This window comes from Stegastes partitus, unplaced genomic scaffold (assembly GCF_000690725.1).
Source record: "Stegastes partitus isolate 25-593 unplaced genomic scaffold, Stegastes_partitus-1.0.2 Scaffold6, whole genome shotgun sequence".
NCBI lineage: Eukaryota > Metazoa > Chordata > Actinopteri > Pomacentridae > Stegastes > Stegastes partitus.
Genome location: NW_007577737.1, coordinates 320,114 through 342,357, shown reverse-complemented (window position 1 = coordinate 342,357; position 22,244 = coordinate 320,114). Strand labels below are relative to the sequence as shown.

General features: G+C 46.1%; 1 protein-coding gene across 1 annotated transcript; it reads left to right on the top strand.

Annotated features, from left to right (window-relative positions):
• The first annotated feature begins 2,706 nt into the window (after window positions 1-2,706).
• Window positions 2,707-21,913, top strand: LOC103356497 (brain-specific angiogenesis inhibitor 1-like). Its single transcript, XM_008280661.1, has 31 exons — window positions 2,707-3,409; window positions 4,292-4,441; window positions 4,530-4,628; window positions 4,764-4,925; window positions 5,379-5,543; window positions 6,717-6,881; window positions 6,987-7,151; window positions 7,256-7,357; window positions 7,462-7,568; window positions 7,668-7,862; window positions 8,000-8,068; window positions 9,235-9,343; window positions 9,865-10,008; window positions 10,103-10,172; window positions 10,414-10,516; window positions 10,945-10,988; window positions 12,766-12,892; window positions 16,267-16,370; window positions 16,502-16,604; window positions 16,727-16,877; window positions 16,993-17,062; window positions 17,171-17,237; window positions 17,333-17,418; window positions 17,575-17,746; window positions 17,860-17,955; window positions 18,071-18,110; window positions 18,285-18,907; window positions 19,008-19,043; window positions 19,156-19,260; window positions 19,490-19,540; window positions 19,763-21,913. Exons 1-31 carry the CDS (start codon window positions 2,707-2,709, stop codon window positions 19,958-19,960), a joined length of 4,581 nt encoding a protein of 1,526 aa, XP_008278883.1. The 3' UTR covers window positions 19,961-21,913.
• Window positions 21,914-22,244: the final 331 nt, after the last annotated feature.

The window sequence follows — 22,244 nt, the reverse complement described above, 5'->3', positions numbered from 1 at the left end:
TGAATCTGAACACACAGCCATGACTAAAACTTGCAGGGACTTCATGCCAGCAATCTGCAACGACTTGTTCAGTTCTACTGCTTGATGCTTCTTTGCTGTCACACAGGTTTGCAGCGAAGCCATCGAGTGCTCTAGTTTCTTGCACACGTGTGCAAGCGCTGCAGGCAAAGCGGGAGAAAGCATGAGCAATTTGTGGATGAAGCATGACCTGTGAGGATGCCACGAAAATGGCTTTTCTTAAGTTTGCCTCAGCAAAGAAAAGAATGAGGCCATCTGTCTGTCAGTCTAAGTCTATTGCACTTCATGCAGTTTCAATCGGAGGAAAGAAAAATCCCATTTTGAACAACACTGAAGCAGAAAAGCTCAAATGTGACAGCTGGAAAATCATAACCTGCAGGCTTCCAGGGTGTAGCATCAGATGAGAAGTAATTGGTTTTCTCTTCGAATATTTTATTATTACAGAAGGTTTATGTCTGCAAGGAGGCTCTGTTCTATCTGGTTTTATCCCCATCCTCTTCATCACTCATGGAAATCAGTGTTTACTTCAGGGTATCTTTTTACAGCTCTCTGATGCATGTGTTCATGCAAATGACTTAATCAACAGCCAGTGAAAATGTCAAATCTCATCACATTTGTTATTGCTGTACGACGTAGTGTAGTCTTGTTCATGCACCCAGTGTTTGCTGAATCTCTAATGAGACTGGCTTCTACAAAACTGCGTACGCCAGCATGAATAGAGAACATGTCGTTGATGATAATTTTGCAGTTTTTGTGCTTTTTTCACACTGATCTGCAAAAAATAAGCCCTGTCTCCATAACAACAAACTGCTTGCTCTTTGGGCTGCCTGCTATGCAGAAATGTTGTTGACGACAGCAAACGGTCCAAGCAAGGCGAAGGGACAGAAAGATGGGTGAGGGAGGGGAGGCGTGAGAGTCTATGTAGCAAAAGAGCACAGAAACTGAGTTCGCTCATGACAGCTGGACTTTTCACTCTGCGCCTCATCAGATGCCCATTCATGGAGCTTCCGGTTGTTGGGAGGCGGGAGAGAGAGAGAGAGAGACCCACCTACACAAAGCAGAGGTCTTTGCTGCGTTGCTCACAGAGGGGAGAGGAGAGGGAGGGCGGGAGGGAGGGAGAGATGTGAAAAGGGATGCGAGGAACGTAATTATGAGTTCTCAGCTTGAAAAGTGCAGGTGCTTCTCAAAGTGACTGTCGCTATAGGCGTCGATTGTGCTGCTGTGTTGCTGCACTGCCCCATCTTTATGATTAACCCCTCAGTTATGTAGAGCATGTGCATGCTTTTAATGCAAAGTCCTAATTACAGCTTAGAGTTCCTTTATCAAGACCTCAAGCAATTCCTGATCACAGCCTATATGTTGTACTTCACAATGGATGATGCTCTTGATGTGTTCAGCTGATAAAAATCACTGACAGTAAAAAAAAAAAAAAAAAGAAGAAATAGGAAGATGTGAGAAAGCAGGAGAATAGGCTTGATTGCATGTAAAAGGTGTTGCTGAGCAACAGTGTTCCTCCAGCTCCAAGGAGCATCGTCCCCTCACTTCTGTTGGTCCAGTCGAGCACAGTGACATTCACAGTGCTCTTTCTTAATGCAGGGATATCCACACAGTGGCAGAGCTCAGAGTCTCTGCAAGATAAAGTGAGATTTAGATAAAGCATGTTTGCAAAATAAGTAACTAAGTGAAGAAAAGTCAAGAATACTGTGGATGCTTAATTTGTATGCATGCAGCCTCTCTGCAGAGAGGCATAAAAATGCATGATTAGGAGTAGGTTTTAGTGATTCACAAATGCAAAGTGTACTTGCATCTGCCTTATAACATGTTTGCATTTGCCTTAATATGCAAGATGCAAGAGAGACCGTCATTTTCACTCCGCATGCATTTGGTCTTTAACTCTGTGCTATGCTGTGGTATGTAATGCAGGAAATATTCACAAAGCAATTGCTGAAATGCCACAGCAGGATATGTAATCACACCTCACCATGGACACAAACTAACCATTTCTTTTGTTTACCACTCAATTGGAGGAGTGCACTGCACAAATAATGGAACTAATAAGCGTCTGTGGTTGCCAGTGGCAATGCTTCTATGAACGTCAGACTGACGCACATGATTCGCAGTACAGTTCAGTGTGTGGGAGGAAAGAGCAAAAGCTTGGAGATACCAGCTTGCTGTGAAGGACTGTAATTGCACTGAGCAATTATGTGCCGAAGAACAGGGCATTTTAGATCATTGAAACATAGCCTGAAACACTGTGATACAGATCAGAGGCAGATCCCTGATGCATAAATATTAGTTTGACAATAGGGCCAGTGAAATGCAGCTCATGAATATTTTGGAAAACAATGCACTGTATTAGGAGAAAGCTCCTATCTTGCATGCTAATATCTGCTGTTTTGTTATGATTAATTGGATGCTGGAGAATAATGACAGTTTTCTTCTTTTTTTTCCCCCCCTCTTCTTCATTTCTCTGTTTTTCTGCAGCTCCCTCTCTGATACAGACATGACATATTGTCTGATACACTAAAAAGTACAAATCCATCAATTCTTCAGAGGGGTTGTGAAGATAAGTACGAGATCTGAAACAAGTGCAGTAACTTGCAACAAAGAAGTTAAAGAAACAACCTGGTACAAACCAGCAGTCACAGATACAACAACATCAAAACCATCCTAATCTTAGCCGACCCAATGGCGTGGTCAGCTCTTAGCGGCCCCTGTGTGGCCCTGATCCTGCTCTTCTTCGGTTTGACCTCCTGCACTCCCTCCGGCCCTGCCTCCGCCACCTGTGCCACCCTGGAACAAAGCCGCTTCTTCGGTGTATTCTCCTCGACGACCACCCTGCCATCCACGCCGTGCTCATGGACCCTGCAGAACCCCGACCCTCGCCGCTACACCGTCTACATGAAAATCACCAAGCCTACTGACTCCTGCGTGCCCCGCCAGATCAGGACCTTCCAGTTCGACTCCTTCATTGAGACCTCCCGTACCTACCTGGGCATGGAGAGCTTTGATGAGGTTGTCAGGCTGTGCGACGCTTCCACCACCGTCACCTACCTGGAGTCCAGCAAGCAGTTCCTGCAGATCCGCAAGGTGGCACCAAGGAACGGCCTGGAGATTGTGCAGGGTGAGAACGACGTCAGCGAGTTCAAGGCTGAGTTTCTGGTCGTGGGGAAGAGGAACCCAAGCATGCCTGCTTGCCAGATGCTGTGCCAGTGGTTGGAGAAGTGCCTGTCCAGCAGCACCCATGATTATCCCTGTGGCATCATGAACACACCCTGCCAGTGCTGGGAGGCGCCAAAGAGGAAGCCAGGAAGCTGCTACAGGGGTGGCGTCTATGTTGAGAAATGCCTTCCAGTTCCCAGAGACAACGGACGCGACGCTGAGATCATCAGTAAGTTCATAACATGACTGAGCTTCTAGAATTGTGCAACAAAGTGAAAGAAAAACACAAAAATCTCAAGAGGTTCATGCAAACATGTAACCTCAAGAGCAGCAAACAAAAACAGCGTGTTCTGCTGGGGTTGTTGTGTTGTTTCGTAATGTCATCTACTAGACTACTGATGGGGTGGTGGGTCGAGTTCTCCAAGACCCCGAGGCTCTGCAGGGTGTCTCCTGCTATCACTCAGTGTTTGTGTCTTAGGAGCTGCTCAGGGTAATGATCCGTGTCTGTAGAGCAGGCGGAGGATGTGCACTTTGCTGCCACAAAGTAATGAGAAGTAAATCAAAGGTGTTAGAGAGATTTGCCTGCATCTCCAGCCCTAAGTGGCAGGACCTCCTGAACTGCACACATCCCTAAGTCTCTCCATTTCATCTTAGGCAGCCTCACTGAGTTTAAGGCTTGGCAAGGAGTCTGGGTTTACGGGGGAGATAGAGGGCATGTTTGTGTTCTAGATCGGGGCAGGGGAGGAGGCAGAAGAGAGCACAAAGACCCAACAGTCCACCGGCAGCAGAGATCGAAGCGCTGCACTTGTGGTCGCCATAGCAACTTGAAAGTCGGCATCGCGCACACACACACATGCCGCTCTGCCACGGTTCACACCGAGTGGTTAAAAGCAAACAATCACCATTTCAAATGGAACATCTATCAGCGAGAGTGCTCAGTTCTGCTCACAAAGAGTCGCGCCTGCTCATTCTCTACACATAAAACACATATTACTCGCTTTCAGTCCCTACATATGAAGTTAGGAAGTGTTTTTGCTGTGTCATGCTTTTGCATACAAGAAAGTTTTACTCCGCTTATCAATGCCTTTCTTCCTCCTATCTCTTCTTGCAGAGGGCTGGGCCGGTTGGGGCCGCTGGTCTGTGTGCAGCCAGGAATGCGGCGGCGGAGTCCAGGTGCGCAGCCGAACCTGCCAGCCCGACGACGGCGTGTGTGAGGGAACAGTCGAGGAAGGACGTGCCTGCAACCCTCAGGCCTGCATCGGTAAGCCCCTGTGCTAATTTACTCACTTTAATTGCTGCGGTTGGCTCAGATCCAGTGCAATAATCATGCAATTTTGAAACTGTCTCAGGCAAAGAACGCAACAGGAGCCAGGGTCTGAGGGCCATCATCGGTTTGAAGAGAGACAACGCTGATGATGCCAACCATGGAGTTGTTGCCACCCAAACAGGTGAGAGAGCAAGAAGTTGTGCACAAAAGTTTACTTGCTGAATTCAACCACAGAAACTAAAGGTGCACATTAGTCCAAAAGAATGCTATTGGAGACTTGTTGTGTTGAACCTCCAATTCTTCTCTTTCACAGTAGATGCTAAGACCGATGAGTGGTCCCCCTGGAGTGCATGCTCAGTTACCTGCAGCGAGGGCTGGCAGAGCCGTACCCGAGTCTGTGCCACTTCCTCCTTCACCACCCAGTGCACCGGACCCCTGCGTGAGAACCGACCCTGCAACAACACAGCTGTCTGCCCCGGTGAGAGCCTCGTCCTTCCTCTCCAGTGTGATGGGGAAGAAAAGGGGAGCGAGAAAAAAAATAAGAGTGTTATCTAGAAAATGTTCAGTACACTTGGTCTTCTTGAAGTGCACAATAGAGGCGAAAGCCATTATCTCTTAATGATTTCCCGTTAAACAGCAGCACTCACAAAAGGGGAAATCGATAACGAGAAGCAGACAAGTTAGAGAGGCATTTTCAAGCTTTTCACACTTTGAGATTTGGATTGTGAAAAAGGCTGCTATTCAATATCAAGTAAATCTCCCTAGAAGTGCTCTGAGGTTGTGTGGAGGACTGCTCCACCTACTGGAGAATTTGCAAAAATGCACCTGTTCCACTTAATAGAACTCCAGTGAATTCAAAATACCAGTTTGACATTTAAAAATAAAAAATAAAATAGAGAGAAACTAAACCAACACTATTCTCCGTTTGTAGTGGATGGTGCTTGGGATGAGTGGACCCCCTGGAGCTTGTGCTCATCTACTTGTGGTCGTGGTTATCGTGACCGTACCCGCACATGCAAGCTGCCCCAGAACGGAGGAGAGCCTTGCCGCGGCCCAACCAGACAAACCAAGTTCTGCAACATTGCTGTCTGCCCCGGTGAGTTCTTAAAGTATCAAGTATTTGTTTGAAAGTCTTCGATTCGATGGCACACACTTTGATGTCCAAACAGATGCATCATAGTAGAGTTTGTATTACAGCCAGTTTTGTTCTTTTACTACCTTACTAAAAAATCATGACAGTCAACTCAGCTAACTGATTCATATACAGGAGCTAATAAAACCACTTAGTGGCATCACCACCATCACAAACAGCAACTGCAGTGGCGGGTTGACATTAAACCTGACGCATCACAGTAAAAGCCCCTGTGGGCATTAGTCAGCAGCTTTATAACAACCACCAGTGAATCATACTGCGCTCATGGTCAGGAAGCCGTATCTACTCTGCCTCCTACTCATGTGCCACTCATTTTGAGGCAAGTCACCGCTGCTTTTGTTTGCTGTTTCCCCACTTTTTCCACATCGGGTTTCATAATGTATGCTTTAATTTAAAAAGTGATCTCTTAATCCGAACATTGTCCTCTTGCAGTTGCACTTTGACATCAGCAGATGTCTCTGTGCACCGCAGCTGAACTCCTGTTAATGTATAAAACAGAGAACTGGACTGGCAAAGTCATTACTGAGAGATGATTGTACAAATCATTTACAGAGAGGCTTAGGAAATTAAGTCATCTTTAATGACCCATTTGGCCTAATAGGAAGGGATTTTTTTTTTAGGACTGTGCACTTTATTCTGTCTATTTAACCATCTTACGAGGCAGCATTTAATAGCAATCGTCCATTTCTAAGTGTTTTAATCTTTTTGGGGGCTACTGTGCTCCCAGATTTAAATCTTTAATATGAAAAGCATTTTTCTTTTCTTATGTTTCTGTGCTCTTTTATTGACAATGCCCCAATGTAGAGTTTTTATAGTAATATGGTGAAAAAGGTTCATTCTCTTGGCCAATGTGATTTTTGGTTTCAGCCGAGTTAAATCAAATGCTCATATTAACAACAAAAACTTGGTTCTTGATCTTATAGGTTCAGAGTTACATACAGTCCTGCTTTATGGGCAGAAAGCACAGCTCAAACTTTCTGTTTCACTTAAAGTCAGCTAAAGTAGGCCATGTGAAATGTTAATAGCATCAGCGAGTGATGCCTGCAGCCCCAGGGTCCGTCTCGTCCTTGCGCTGGCCATAACGCTCTCCCTATACATTCCTCTGCCTCCCTCTAGTGGACGGATACTGGAACGAGTGGTCTGCCTGGACTGCATGCTCTGCTTCTTGCTCCAATGGCACCATGCAGAGGACAAGAGAGTGCAACGGGCCATCCTACGGCGGTTCAGATTGCCACGGTAGCTGGAAGGAGACAGCCAACTGCTTCCTGAAAGACTGTCCCGGTAAAGATTTAAAAAGAAAGAAAAGAGATTTACTATCCAGATAAAACAGAAAACTAACCATACATGTCAAAGTGCAGAGCTCATGTTGTGAAATACTCTTTGCAGTTGATGGACGCTGGCATGCATGGACCTCATGGGGCAGCTGCAGCAAGACTTGTGGTGGAGGCATCCAGCAGAGACAGAGAGTGTGTGAAGGGCCTTTCTTTGGAGGAGAACCTTGCCCCGGTGAAACTGGAGAACAGAGGCGCTGCAATGAGAAGAGATGCCCCGGTTAGTGGCTCCAACACAACTAAATGAGCGTGCTGCACTACAGCCACAATACGAAAGCAAACAGATTATTCATCGCATCACACCTGAATATTTTAACCTTTCAGAGCCCCATGAGATCTGCCCTGAACAGAACACTGGAGATATTGTGTGGAAGAAAACCCCTGCCGGAGACATGGCTGCCATCGCCTGCCCCGCTGATGCTTCAGGTACAGAGACTGGATGCTGGAAGCGCTTTGACTTCTTTTGCTTGGTAAATATTATCATGTCCTCTATTTTGCTAACAACAATATCTGCTTTCTCTCATTAACAGGTCTGATTCTGCGCCGGTGCACCCTCGACGCCGTAGGCCTCGCCTCCTGGGAGAACCCGACTCACATCAAGTGTGTCTCCAAGAACTACGAGAACATTCAGATGCTGGTAAGCTCCTGAAAATTAAAATGCCTTTGTTCTCATGTGGCTTCTTTTCCAGACGAGTTGTCAGAGGTTCAGATTAACCTCTCGACTCTTTGTCTGCAGTCAAAGGACTACATCTCCAAAGCGCAAATGGGACAGAGTGTGGATGGAGTCGCCGAGGTGATTTCACGCCTGAGATTCTCCTCTGATGAAGGCGCCAGGTACAGTGGCGACCTCTTGGCCGTTATGGACATCCTGAAGAACACCACCGAACTGTACAAGGGAACCAGGCTGAGGCTGAGCAACGCTGACGTGGAGGTAAGCTCGAGGCTTGTTGGCAACATGTACACGTTTAAAAATAATATCCTTTCTCATCATCTCTGATCAAAAATAGTCTGTAATTAAGCTGGATTTGGAATCTTCTTACACCTCTGCCTCCATTTAATGATCTGCAGAACTATGTCCAGACCATCAGCAACCTACTGAAGGAGGAACATCGTGACAAATGGGAAGAGGCACAGCTGGTACGTGATAAGAGGGTGTATGTATGAGGGATTTAGAGTGCATATTAGCAGGGGGAGAAAATAAGTCTATTATGCTAGCGTGCTTGTGATGTGTGAGGGACAAAAACAGAGCTGTCAGAGTGTGGATGACAAGTTTGTGGGGGAAAAAAAAATCCAAATTGGTTGCGTTGGCCGGATGCGTAGCTGATTAAAATTAGCAAATGCCCTTTTATTCTCCCAAACATTCAATTAGAATGCAATAAGAGGGCAATGTCAGGAGCTTAAAAAAGACAATTAAAAAGAAAGAAAAGCATTAAACCACATGTGCAGAGTTCAATTTATCATCCTGCACTACCAAATTTGTTTTAACTCGCTCATAAGTTACTCCAACAGAACTTCTTTGACCACCTGTTGACATATCCTCTCCCCGCTTTCATGACACTCTATCAATGTTCCCGCTAAAGCGAGTGTAGGAACAGCTCCCGCTAATCGAGCTCCCCGAGGGGAGGGGAGAGACTGTCGGGAAAAAGTTCGAGAAACCGAAGCCTCCCACTGCGGAGAGTAAACACATATTTACGCACAAACCGAAAAACAGGAGGGTAAATTACCAAGGCCACTGCGACAAGAGAAAAGCACTTCAAGGTGACAGCAACATAGAGCGAGAGAGAGAAAGAGCGAGACTGAATCAGGGGAAAATCACTACTCCCACTCTGCAATCTGTGAGTGTCCATGCCATCCTACATACTGATGGCTGTTGTAAAGAGACATAGACAGTACATCGCATACGAGCACACACCTTGCGCCCACATCGCTGCAGTTCTGCGTCAGAGACACGCAAGTCAGGCAGCCCTCCCTTCCACTGAACGAGAGAGAGGACAAAAAAACCAGAGTATGAATCAACAGCCTGCCCATTTATGGCCTTAAGGAAGTTCTGAGGTTGCATAGCAGCAAGAAATGTGCTTTTTTTTTTCTTTTTCCTTTCAGTCCACTGCTGAGCGCTCTGAAAGAAAAAAGTACTAGTTGAACTGGCACAAGAGTAGGAAGTCTAGATATGGCCATATATGCTTTGCCTGCAGCTGTGCTAATTGCATATAATGAAACTTAAATGAATGTGCCCCTGCTTTTATTCCACATCCACCCTATTTCTGACTCTGTTCTATCTCTGTTCCTTCTTTGTTTTTCTCCAGATGGGTGCCAACATTAAAGAGTTCCTCCGCCTTGTCGAGGACTTTGTGAACATGATCGGTATGCAAATGAGCGGCTTTCAGGACATTTATGAAGTCACCGAGAATTTAGGTGAGCCCTAATTTCCTCTGCCAGCTGCTCTCTGCTCATGTCTAGTCAGGATGATTTGTCCTTTCTGCAGCCAGAGAGTCCATCAATCTTAATCTCGCCTGCAAATCGGAGTCCGTATAAGCAGCAGCAGAATGCATCAGTTATCACTCTGACAGGCTGTCAGGTCCGTCAGCTATAGCATTAAAACTTGTCTCCAAGACGCTGTGCAAGTATATCTGGCGCGGCACACGTGTGGCTTTCACACAAACTTATCAATCTGTCGAGTACAGTAAGAATAACCGAGTGTGAAATGCCAGCGTCACACGCTGAATCACTCCCTGTGACTTGTGTGACTGTTTCTGGCTCGGTACTGTTGACATTCTCACAGGATTTAGTGGAAAATGACTCTGGCGGTCAGAAACTTTGGCACCGTTTGCATCACTTCATTCAGACAATTCTTCAGCCGGCAGCAGAGTTGGAAAAACTGTGCTGGAATAGATGACCTCTGCTAACAAAAGCCCCCATCTCTCAATCTCTCTCAGTGCTGAGCATCCACAAGCGTCCCACAACCACCAGCTCCAACTTCACCTTCCCCTTAAAGGGCTGGAGAGGCATGCTGGACTGGGTCAGAACCTCCGAGGAGAAGATCTCAGTGTCCCGTGATGCTCTGGCTATTGAGCAGACTGGTAAGATCAAACAAACGGAACGATTTCATAGATGATCAACTGATAAGCAGTCGTAAGAATTTGAGTCTGAGCAGGCATTTTGTGTTTTTTCCAGACGGCAACGATGCTTTTGTGACCGGCATTGTCCTCTACAGAAACCTTGCTTCTATTCTGTCCTTCCAGAGGTAATACAATTTCTCAGCTCTTATATATATGAAACTGGCCTTCCGTGAAATATGTTTTGTAGTCACAAGATGGCGCCCCCATGTTGAAAGACTCATTACCTTTATGCTCTAGTATTTTCTTACATTTATGATCTCATTTTTATTGCACGGCCTCGCAGATATCTCATACGTTACCGCACTCACTCTGCGAGAGCGTCTCATTTGCACCACACTGACTGTGCAATTTCCTCCTCCTCCCCAGCAACACCACCCTGATCAACTCCAAGGTGGTGTCGGTAATCGTCAAGCCCACCCCGACTCTCCTGTCGTCCCCCGTCGAGATCGAGTTCCCCCACCTGAACAATGTAAGTCCCTAATGGTTAGCGAATCTAATGGAGCCTTGCGGAAAAATATCAGCCCCCCTCCGGGTGTTTGCTCACCACAGTGCACAGAGCCTGACATTTTGCTGACATTTGCAGTGACACTGTGACTTTTACTTTACTTGTGTCTGCGAAAAACCCCGGCAAAGATCACAGCGCGACCAAATGGTCAGTTGGCGATGACGAAAAATCATGCGCAATAATTAGTCTGTGCAGCTGATAAGAAGCCGTTTTTAGCCTTGTGCGTGTATTACAGAAAAATGGGGGGAGGTTTTGCGAGGAATGTGGGCAGGTGGCTGGCAGCAAGCTGTTGCATTTCACACTTTTATAGTAAGGTGTCCCAACCTACACATTTCCCTTTTTTCTGCAAGTGATTCCTAACACTGCCTTCTCCATCTGTCTCGTCTTTGCAGGGCACTATGAATGAGACGTGCCTCTCGTGGGACGAGAGTGAAACGTAAGTTGTTTTTCCTGCTTCAACCATCACTCACATCTTTTTTTTTTTGAGTTCATCAGCTGGTCTACTTGTAGTTTATTTACTCGCATACAGCCGAGATCCTTTAATTCTCCCCCCCTAAGGCTTTACACACAGCGAGAGCAGCAGTATTTCATCCGTTTTTCATGTCAATCATTTCTGACAAGGAGGACAAAGCATGTTTACGCTGACCCGTCTCTCCCAGCCAGAAGCATCAGGCCTCCATCAGCTGACTGACACACTTACTGCATGGCACACAGACTTGATCCACAGCGGTTCTGGCTGAGTGACACTTCACTTTGATGTGTCTCCTGCATCACTTTAAATGAACCACATCCTCATGAGGGGAAAAACGCAGTCTTCTAACCTCATTATATACATCACAGTAAATTTGTTGCGGCACCTGCAGGTCGCACCGCAGAGCCTCAGCCTCATTTCTCACTTATGTTCATATGTCATTGCTGAGGTCAATGTCTGTGCTGTTTGGGAGGGTTTTTTTTAAGATGCTTTGTGCATTTGAATGACTCGGCCTGGACCACTCAGCCTCAGGGCCACTCTGCCCTCCTGAACAATGCACAGGTGGACCATTTGCATTTAGATAGATTTGTATACTTGTGGAGGACTGATAAGAAATGCACCTGCACTCACCTTTTTAAACATAAACCACAACAACTAAACTGCATAAGCAAAAAGAAAAACAAAAAAAATAAAAAAATGAATTGGAGGAGAAAATGTAATTAACTCATATACTTTCAGAGGGAGGGCGATGTGCCTCCAGTCAAATTAGATTCATTTTTGACAGCGGATGTGATTAATGGCAGGATGGAGACACAAATGGCAGAGGATGAAGCTCTGGCTGATGGCAGAGTTTGGGGGTCACTGTTTGCTTGCAGAGTTGCATATGCTTGAGAGCACTCTGATCGCAGGAAGCGGTCCATTAGCTTCTCCATCACTGGACGTTATCCAGATGGATACAGATAAAATAATCCGCCGGGTCGCACATGCTTTTTTTTTCTTTTCCGGGGCCTGCTTTGCAGCACAATTCAACATGCAACATTTAACCCATCTGCATGATATGGCGGCACACATTAAACCGTGCAGCCAAGCCTACTTCTGTCATGATGATTTTTGCCCTGTGGCTGGCCTCCCGTGACCACTCTGTAACAGACTGGACCTACTGGCTTTCTTGCCCCCCCCTCTGCATCCAGTCAGAGCCTCGGGGTCCTGCTAGTTGCCTTTAACTCCTCCGTGCTCAAAATGGAGAAATAATCATAATTCAGATTGTCTTCATGTTCCCTGTAAAAGAGGGAACATGCCGTCCTTTGTCTCCAGTGAGTCGGACAAGTGTTGCCAATAATCTGAAGAAAGGGTGCACAGAACATAACAGATTATGCAAATGATGACTTTCTAATGAATCATACCCCCAGATGGCTATTAATCACATAGAATGTCAAAATGCATCCTGAGACGCAAACCTCAAGTTGTGTCAAATATTTTTACTCAGAACAAAAAAAAAAATCTGTTTTAGTGTTTAAATGTTACATAAGAAGTTAAAGAAAAAAAGAAAAAAAAAACGCATTGCTTTGCATTGGGTGAGAACTCATGAGGCTCCAGCCATAAGCTGAATTTTCTTTAAATGCATTCATTCACCAGTTAAAACCTGCAACAAAAACCCCACAAAGAGACGTTCACATGAGAGATCTGTCAGCTCTCTCCTCTCCTAACCCGTCGCTGCCTTTCCCTCTCCTTCCCTGTGCAGTTCCTCTCTGCTTGGGTCTTGGTCTGCTCGGAGCTGCAGAGCGGTCCCCGTTCATTCATTCAGAACCAAATGCGTGTGTGACAGCCTCTCCACCTTCGCCATTTTAGCGCGCGTCAACTTCGACTCGGTAAGTCACAATATTTTTGCTCTTGTTTCTTTCTTTGTGTCACCGTATATGTTTAAATGTTTCGTGTGTGTGTGTGTGTGTGTGAGAGAGAGGATGCGGTGCGGTGTATTCAGGACTTGTTGTTTTCGAGGCGCTTTGCTGTAGCGCTGCTGCCCGCCTGCGCTCCTTTGTCTCCGTGCAGGTGTCGGAGAATCGCAGCCTGTCTGAAGCGTGATACAAATAACCGAGCAACATGTTGATATGCAGCGATTCCTTTTTTTTAACATTTAAAACATTCTGGGGGCGATTTTTGCAGGAGATTGTGTATTTGATGGGGATTTGCTCGCAGGCAGCTCCACAGTCTAATTGACCAAAATGAATATTACTGCTGCACTGGGGATGTAGCTTATAGGTGTTTGCATGGAAATTAACAAACATTAACCCGAAATTAATCATGCAATCACTCAAAACGACTTTCTGATCGTTCGATAATGTCTCTGTGCGTGTAATTTCGGATCGTGCATGATTTTTTGGATGATGCATCTTTGCAAAAGCTACACAGAGTGGGTGCAGGGGAACTTTAATTCAACAACAAATTGTTAAAAAAAAAAAAAAAAAGCCGTTGTGCATTGCTGTATTTCATGCGCAAAGACAATGTGTAATTTTCCCCGTTAGACTGTGTTGCCTCTGAAGCTGCTCGCTCTCCAGTTGCCGTGGCAACGGCTTCTGCAGCGCAAACTCGGCCTGTGTGATTTTTGATAACCGAGATGCTGAGGGGGGAAAACACACACACACATACACACACACACATGCACACTGGGCCCCCTCCTCTCCTCTCTGAGCAGCCCCTCCAGGACAGAGGAAATAGTCTGTCCATCACCATGAAATCTGATTGCTGCTGCACACAATAAACAATCAACAGATGTCTATTAGTTTGTAGTTCAGACCTCCATTTCCTCCTCTGTTGAGCTGTGCAGGCAGATGCAAAACCAGCCTCGTGAATTTGGACCGCAGTGCATCTCTGCTGCTGCTAAACCTCAACACTGGATCTTTTCTTCCCCCCCCCCCAAACCTGTTGTTTACATCCTAGATGGGGTTTGTGTTGCTGTTGCCAGTCTGAGCAGCGCTTCCCATATTTGTTATAGGCTGCACACATACCCCCCACCCCCGCCCCTCAACCTCCCGCGACAGTAAAAAGGCAGCTGCGCCAATCATTCCGTCTGCCAATATCTCTGAATTCTCGATTACATCCACCCCCCCACCTCCTCTTCCTCCTCCTCCTCCTCCTCCTTCCTCTTTGGCCACAGCAGCAAGTCTGAAAATGCCAGAGAGGCGGACCAATGAGAGACAGACGTCTGGTCATGCACTGATGGTTCCTCCCCCCCCCCTCCCTCCACCACTCGGTTGCCTCTCCATCCATCCTTTGATGTGTGCTGTGGACATTTTCAATAAGTCTTCTTGCGATCCGTATGAGGAACACCAGCAAGAACTCGAGAGGCAGAAATAGAGAGGAGATGTGAAAGCAGCCAGATACTGCAGTGTGTTATCTCGTATCCGATGTGGTCTCATTTCAGGAGTTCTGACATATCATGTGTGCTGGAAACGTGATGGGCCCATAGGAGCAGCCTGCATAGTTAGTACAGCAGACGCCCTTGACCACTGGTATAATCAATTAAAAAAAAAAAAAAAAAGGTTTCTTTGCACATTTTTCTTCCATAACCTGCTTTAGATTTCTTCAAAATTAGAACATGTGATTCGGTCAAGGACGGGCAAGAGACATGCTTCATATTTAGGTCAAAGCGGCTGTCTGGATTTCACTCAGTGGCCCATGGTACAAGATTCAACCCAGATATAGGGACTGAGAGGAGAGGGAACAGAACATACTGTATCAACCGTGTTGGTTTTTTTCTTTCCCCAGATTCGGTAAAAAGCTGAGGCAAAAACACAACTTGCCACTGCTATCTGCCATCTGTTTTGGGGTGCTTCAGAATTAGCTGGATAGATTTTTAAACAAATTTGCCACACTAAATTAGTCTTTTGGCTGCCATAGGCTGGACTTCACCAGCTGTGCTTTGATACCAGAGCAGCGTATGTGGAGCACATATTGAGACGGAGGGGAACGATCCTTCAAGGCTCAGCACTGTGCCACTTAAATTCGAGGACACTATCAACAATGGCAAATGTATTAGAAGCATGCTTCACATACGCCCGCAATACAAGAATTTATGGCCGTCGTAAATCAAATGAAGGCCAAAGCAATGTCTGTTTCTTTCCCCTCTATCACTGCTAATTTGATACCTGCAGATTTATTACATTTCAGGACATTTTCTCGCTCACCTTTCTGCAGACACTTAGCTGTTTTTCATCTTTTTCTCTTAACACATCTTTAAAAATATAATCACACCATTTGTCAGGGAGGGATTCTTCATCAGTAGGCCCAACAGTTTTCCACCAGCTCACATGCTTTGTGGTGATGACAGCTTGATCAGAGGTGTTAAAACCTTATTAAAGCCATGAGAGTAGGTGTGAGACAGACAGAGATTATAAACGCAGCTCTCTGCCGAGGCGCCAGGGCTCTGCGAAGACTCAAGCAGCTGAGATTTGTGTGTGCAGCAGTGACCCGTCGGCCCGCCAGGTGAATGAGCAGCAGGGAAGACGGGCAAAAAAACAATCCCTCCTATGTTCGCTCCACCAGAGGTTCGGTGCCAGGGCTGTTTGAAACATGGGACGGTCACCGCCGCTGGCAGTGGCAAGCGCTAAGCTGCTGTCAGAGATCAGAAGGGCAGGTGGTGGCAGATTAATGCACAGGTGATAATGGTCCACCTGTTCAGCCCTCCGGGGATCGACAAGGAGCTGCCGCTGGTTGGCACAAATACACCAAAATGGTGAGAGAAAAAAGCTAACAGGGAGAGAAGGGAAGAACACAGGATGTCTGTCAGTGATTGGAAGGTCGCTGTAGCAGCTTCAACTAATGACTGAATACAGCAACCCCCCCGGAATCGCCCCCAGCAAATGAACCACCCCCCCTTTCTTGCCTAACGGGGAGAGATATATGTGTGAATCCTCCTCAGCTCATTTGCTGACTCGAAAGCTCAATGGAGGAACGCAGTGACCCCGACCATTTGTTTAGTTTGCCGCTCCATCTTTCTGACATGTTCACCTTGAGGTCACCTTGCCTCAGCCATGGCCTGATTGTGCCATTCAACTGTTTGCCTACAGGGAGCTGTCTGCTATTCCAGATAGCACACATACCCAGAGGCTTTATAGTCTGTGTGTGTGTGTGTATGGTTCTCATTGCTGGTTTCTCCTTTGCATGAATGCATATGTGTGTGTGTGTGTGTGTGTGTTTGCAATCAGCTCTAAGAGGCATGTTTGGTCTTGTCTCCTCTCTGCAGATCATGGACAAGGCACTGCTCCCATCCGTGACTCTCATCGTTGGCTGTGGGGTCTCCTCTCTCACCCTGCTGCTCCTCATCATCATCTACGTCTCCGTGTGGAAGTGAGTAACCCCCACGAGCAACGTCCGGCCCTGTCAGCCTCTAATGTTATACGCCGTGTTCTCTGGTTTCCCTTTCCTCTGCCTGCTCATCCCTAAACTCATTCTTTTCTTCTCCCGTTTCAAAACTCCAGGTACATCCGCTCAGAGCGCTCCGTTATCCTTATCAACTTCTGCCTCTCCATTATATGCTCCAATGCCCTCATTCTTGTCGGACAAACTCAGGCTCGCAACAAGGTAAGGCACTTCTCCAGCCAATCCTAACCTCTCTCTTAAACCGTTCTCCCTGCTTCGGGGACTTTGGGGGGTAGCAGTGCCACTGACACAGATTTCTCATCTTTCCTTCTGCGTTCCCACAGGTGGTGTGCACTCTCGTAGCTGCCTTCCTGCACTTCTTTTTCCTCTCCTCCTTCTGCTGGGTGCTGACAGAAGCTTGGCAGTCCTACATGGCTGTCACTGGTCGTCTGCGCAACCGCATCATCCGCAAGCGCTTCTTGTGCTTAGGCTGGGGTAAGAGCGCCTGTCTTTATGTTTGCTGCATTTTTTTTCACCTGTGTCGCATCATTTGTCTTCACAGTTTTTTTTATCTACTAGGCTCTAACTTTGCATTTGTTGCATCTTGCAGGCCTTCCTGCTCTGGTGGTGGCAGTGTCTGTGGGTTTCACTAAAGCTAAGGGATACGGCACCGTCAACTAGTAAGTCTGAGCTTTGGACTCTTGCATTCTCTACTGTTTCTGTATTTATTTTAAGAGAACTTCTTCTTTAGATCAAACACTTATATTCTCCTTTCTTCTCTTTTCTAGCTGCTGGCTGTCTCTTGAGGGTGGACTCCTCTACTCTTTTGTTGGCCCTGCTGCCGCCGTTGTTCTGGTTCGTATTCTGACTTTGGTTTTCCACAGTCTAGTTTGTAAATGCATTACCCATTTTTTGCATCGTCTCATCCGTGTTTTTTTCCTTGCAAACAGGTCAACATGGTGATTGGCATTCTGGTCTTCAACAAACTGGTATCCAAGGACGGCATCACCGACGTGAAACTGAAGGAGAGAGCCGGGTAGGTCTTATTGATCTCCTCCGCACGCTGGAGCATTGTGCTTACCGCCCTCATCAGTACCATTACAGGTTTATTGATGGCATGCTTTGATATTAAGCCTCACAATCACAACAACAGGAGCTGTAGCTAATTTATTGTTTTCTTGCACCCCTGCAGGGCGTCACTGTGGAGCTCCTGCGTGGTTCTGCCCCTCTTGGCCCTCACCTGGATGTCTGCTGTCCTGGCCATCACAGACCGCCGCTCTGCCCTATTCCAGATCCTCTTCGCCGTCTTCGACTCTCTGGAGGGCTTCATCATTGTCATGGTGCACTGCATCCTGCGCAGAGAGGTAAGAACAACTATTGGATAGGACAAAGTAAGATGAATTAAGACAAAAATTAAAGTTGCTTTGGTTGCAAGAACGCAGTGGACCGTTTCCTGAATTTTCCGTCCATCCATTAGGTTCAAGAGGCTGTAAAGTGCAGAGTAGTTGACCGCAAGGACGATGGAAATGGAGACTCTGGCAGTTCCCATCACAATGGCCACACCCAGCATATGGTAAATTTCTTGGCTTATTGCCTTTTTAATGTCTTGAGTGCCTCTTGCATTTAGCCCTAAATGAATATGTGCATACATTAAACACTGATAGAATGTTTTTTTGTTCTTTTATCAGCCGTCTGATAGCGAAAAGGATGGAGATTCAAACAGACAAGGTGAGCCCCTTTTACGTCCATTTTGTCTTCTCTTCCTCTTAACCAGTTCTCCTTTTGCATTTCAATGTCTGTGAGCGTTGCACTTAAAGCATCTGATTTATTGAAACAAATTGTTCAAACGTGGCTCGGTTCTTTATCGTTTTTAACTCTCTCTCTTGCAATTTCTCCCAAAAGGAATGAAGAGCTCCTCCGAAGAGAAGATGCCTCCTCCTCAGCTGCCTCTTCCCATGGGCTCCAACTTCCACACTCTGCCATCCAACCCCAGTAAGAGTCACATGCAGGCGGTTCCCGAGTACTCCAGCCACACCCTGACCCTGAAGAGAGAGAAAAGCCGGCTGGCCGGAGGAGTCGACCCATCCTGCGGGAAGCCTGTGTACGTCTGCGAAGGGGAGCTCTTCCAGCAGCTCGATGCCGATCTTGCTCGTGTTCAGGCTGAGGGTGGTGTCCCAGACGGCAGCGGCTACGTCCTCATGCCCAACACCACCTCCACCCTGAGGTCTAAGCCCAAAGACGACCCGACGAAATACAACATCAGCGTTGAGCAGCTCCCACAGGCCAGACTCATGCACCTTGGCGGGCCCTTCGCCGAGCCCCAGGCCGCCTTCGGGATGAAGTCCATCCCTCCCGATCAGGTCAGCGTGTCGTTTTCAGAGAGAGACTCTCCCATCCAGAACATCCACAACATGTCCAGCGAGTCCCACATCACCCACAGCAGCCTGGAAAACACTTTCGAGTCCATGAATTCCATGATGTCTAAGAGTGAGACCATCTCGACTCTTTCCATGAGCTCCCTGGAGGTAAGAGGAGACAGAACAGTTGTTGATGGATTCTTGAGCAATGCTTCTAATTAGTCTGTGAAACTAAACCCGCTTTCTTTCTTTATCATTTGCTTTGCAGAGACAGAAATCTCGCTATGCTGAGTTGGACTTCGAGGTAAATATTTTTTGGATATTCCCTGAAAAACATCACAAATGACTTGTGATAATATGAAATGTATTGTAGCAAGCACAGATTTCAAGAACGTTTTTAATTTTGTCTCCTCTAGAAAATAATGCACACCAAGAAACGCCACCAGAACATGTTCCAGGACCTGAACAGGAAGCTACATCATGCTGAGAAGGACAGAGAGTCTCCTGCTTCTGACAGCAAGGTAACATATCGTGATATTACACTCATCATCCATTGCCATTGACATTAATTTTCAAAAATAATGCAAAGCAAAAGATGAAGTAGAGAGGCAATTTTACTGCTAAAAAAAAAGATTCTCTGATGTGAAGATGACCTTAGTAAACAGTGTACAACATAGTGTATTTAACTATGGTTGTCAATAAGTGGAGGTCATTTGAATAAGGATGTATTTTCTTCCTTCCTTCTTACAGTCTGTGAGATGGAGTGTGTCTTCAGGAGGAAGTGACAAAACGAACCACAGCGTGAGTGTTTATATACAACCTCACAATCTCAAAATGTACAGCTTCTAGATAAGACACGCCATCAGACATTGCACATGCCTCAAGGAAAAGCAATTTTGCTTCGACTTCCATTTTACAAAAATCACCTCTGATGAAACCCATTTCATTCTGATTAAACCAGGAATTGCTCAGGGCTCATGAGTGACATCAGTGCTAAAGTGGCTCCTCTTTGTATTCCAACAGGACAAACAGCAGGCTCCTCTGGAGAGGCCATGGGAGGGAGTCCGGGGAATACCGCAGTCACCCCCAGCATGGGTGCGCAAAGACCTGGAGCCCCTAGCCGCCTCGCCTCTGGAGCTGCACTCTGTGGAGTGGGAGAAGGCCGGCACCACCATCCCTCTGGTGGGGCAGGACATCATCGACCTGCAAACAGAGGTCTGAGAGGGAAGAGGGAGGCTAGCGAGAGCCGCCTGATTTCACCTCGGTCACCTTTTTGGTTTAAGATTGGGATCCTGTATGGATAGAATAGATGAAGCCGAGAGAGGGAAGAAGTGAGAAAGTAGGTCCCAGAATCAATGTCTTCAAACCCTCAGCCAGAGCAGGAAGGAAAGTGGAGAATGAGGGATGGAGGAGGAGTGGAGGTGGTGGTGATGTTTAATGTAGCTTCTCTGTGTGGACTTACCAGCACCTCTTATCTGAGTGCTCTAAAGGTCAAAGGGTTAGTGGAGCATCCAGCGGTGTCCATGGACCAGGACTGTCTGTGGTTCCATTAACGCTTCACTTGGAGTGAACCCTCAGCCTGGGTTTCAGAAGATGTGGTCGACATGTCTGTGCTTCTTTTTTCCTTCAACTCAACATTGGAGAAAAAATTAAATACTATTGAAACGGCGCGTCCTCCCTGCTATTCGGGAGGACCAGCCGGAACTCTTGGCTGCTCTTCTTCCAGCCAAGTTACCTTCCAAAACAGGACAAGGCAAGAGAGCATAAGGGACCAGTTTCATGCTCCAGTACTCTGCACTTCTTAGATGGGCGCACACATTTTGTTTTTGAGCAGTGGATTAGCTTATTATTTTCATCACTTTACTTTCTTCCAGTTTGTGTATTTGTTTGCACAGCTTCACACCGGAAACCGCTTCTCCAGAGCCAAAATGAGACTCTGTCCGCTGAGAATATTACTCAAGCTTAATCACGCTGATAGTGCTTCTCACTGTTGTTATCACCAGAGTTATTATTATTCCAGTGATTATTGCTAATGTTATGATTAGCCTTGTTCTTGTTGAGTTTCTAGCCTTTATTTTTGATTTTTCATTCCCTGTCAGGCACAAGATTTATTCTCAAAAAAAAAAAAAACAGACAAAATGGATTCAGTGCATCCATGATGTGTTGTGAGCCCATATGGACTGCATCGGGAAAAACATGGGTGGTGGTTAAATATCCGACATTTCCTGGTTTCTCCAGTATTCTGCTTCGATACCAAAACACCAGCACCAGGATGAACACAGACTCTCACATTGGAAGAGCAGTGCACTCTGGGAAATGCTGGATGGAATTTTTGAGGAGGTGGGGGACACTGCCCCCCTCTCAGCTGGCACAAGATGCAGGCTCTTCCATGTCGTACATGTGGATACAAGAGGTCAGCGCGACCTTTCATCATCGCCCTTTTGTTTCTCAGCCTTGCAGGACTCGTGGACCGAGCAGAGGCTCCTGGCGCTGATTTGACTTCCAGCGCAGCGTCAGGTCCTCGAGACTTCAACACATTTGTGTTTTCAGCCATCAGTGTGAAATAGTGCAATATGATGGGCGCTTGATGCTCAAGCAAGACTGATAATATGATTTAGGCAGAGTTTTTTCTTACCAATGTTTCAAAACTTTTATACCATCTTCCTCATATTTACAGAGCATATAGATGCTTTATGAGAATATTGTATAACAAATCTGTATTAGTAATTCAAAGAATTTATTCACTAGAGATTTGTTAGCACAAGACTCCATATTTGGAGCTCTCTGTGACAGGTAGATAATTGTACTTCTATAAAGCAAACATTATATAGAATGAATGATAGCTTATGAATATCTCCTAACTGTGCTTCAGGATATTTGTTATTACTCTCTTCGCTGTGTAGCGACGGGTAATTGAACCTCATGTCTTCTGTAAACGTGTGTTACTGTATCCTCGTCAGTAACTCAGCAGTATGTACTACCAGCCAATTCCCCTGTCCTTTCAAATTCCTCTGTCCAGCCCGACTCATACCTCAAGTTACTTGTATGGAATACCCATTTGTATTTTCTTGTCACAACGTTGTTTTTTATGTTCTGTTTTACCTCCTGTAAATGTACAGTTTTCACAGCACAAAATGAATGTGACTTATTTCTAATAAAAACACAACTATATTACTTATTGTGACAGAGTTTTGTCCTTCAAATGCAGTATGATGGTGAAACACGCAACTTTAAATCTCAGAGCAAATGAGCCAACAGCTTCTCCCGCAGAGTCAAACTGGCATGTTGTCTGACAGCGACTTCTAAAACCCAGAACAAAACAAATCAGCACCTAAAAATAACAGCTCACAAGTACAATAAGTAAAGGACTAATGGAAAATGCTGCAATATGCACAAAGAAAGACGAGGAGAGATGGATTTTGAACTCATGCCACATTAAAGCCTCTGGCAAACATTTCATTCTCTAAATATAGACGTGATTTGCAGGAACATAAAACAGCAATCT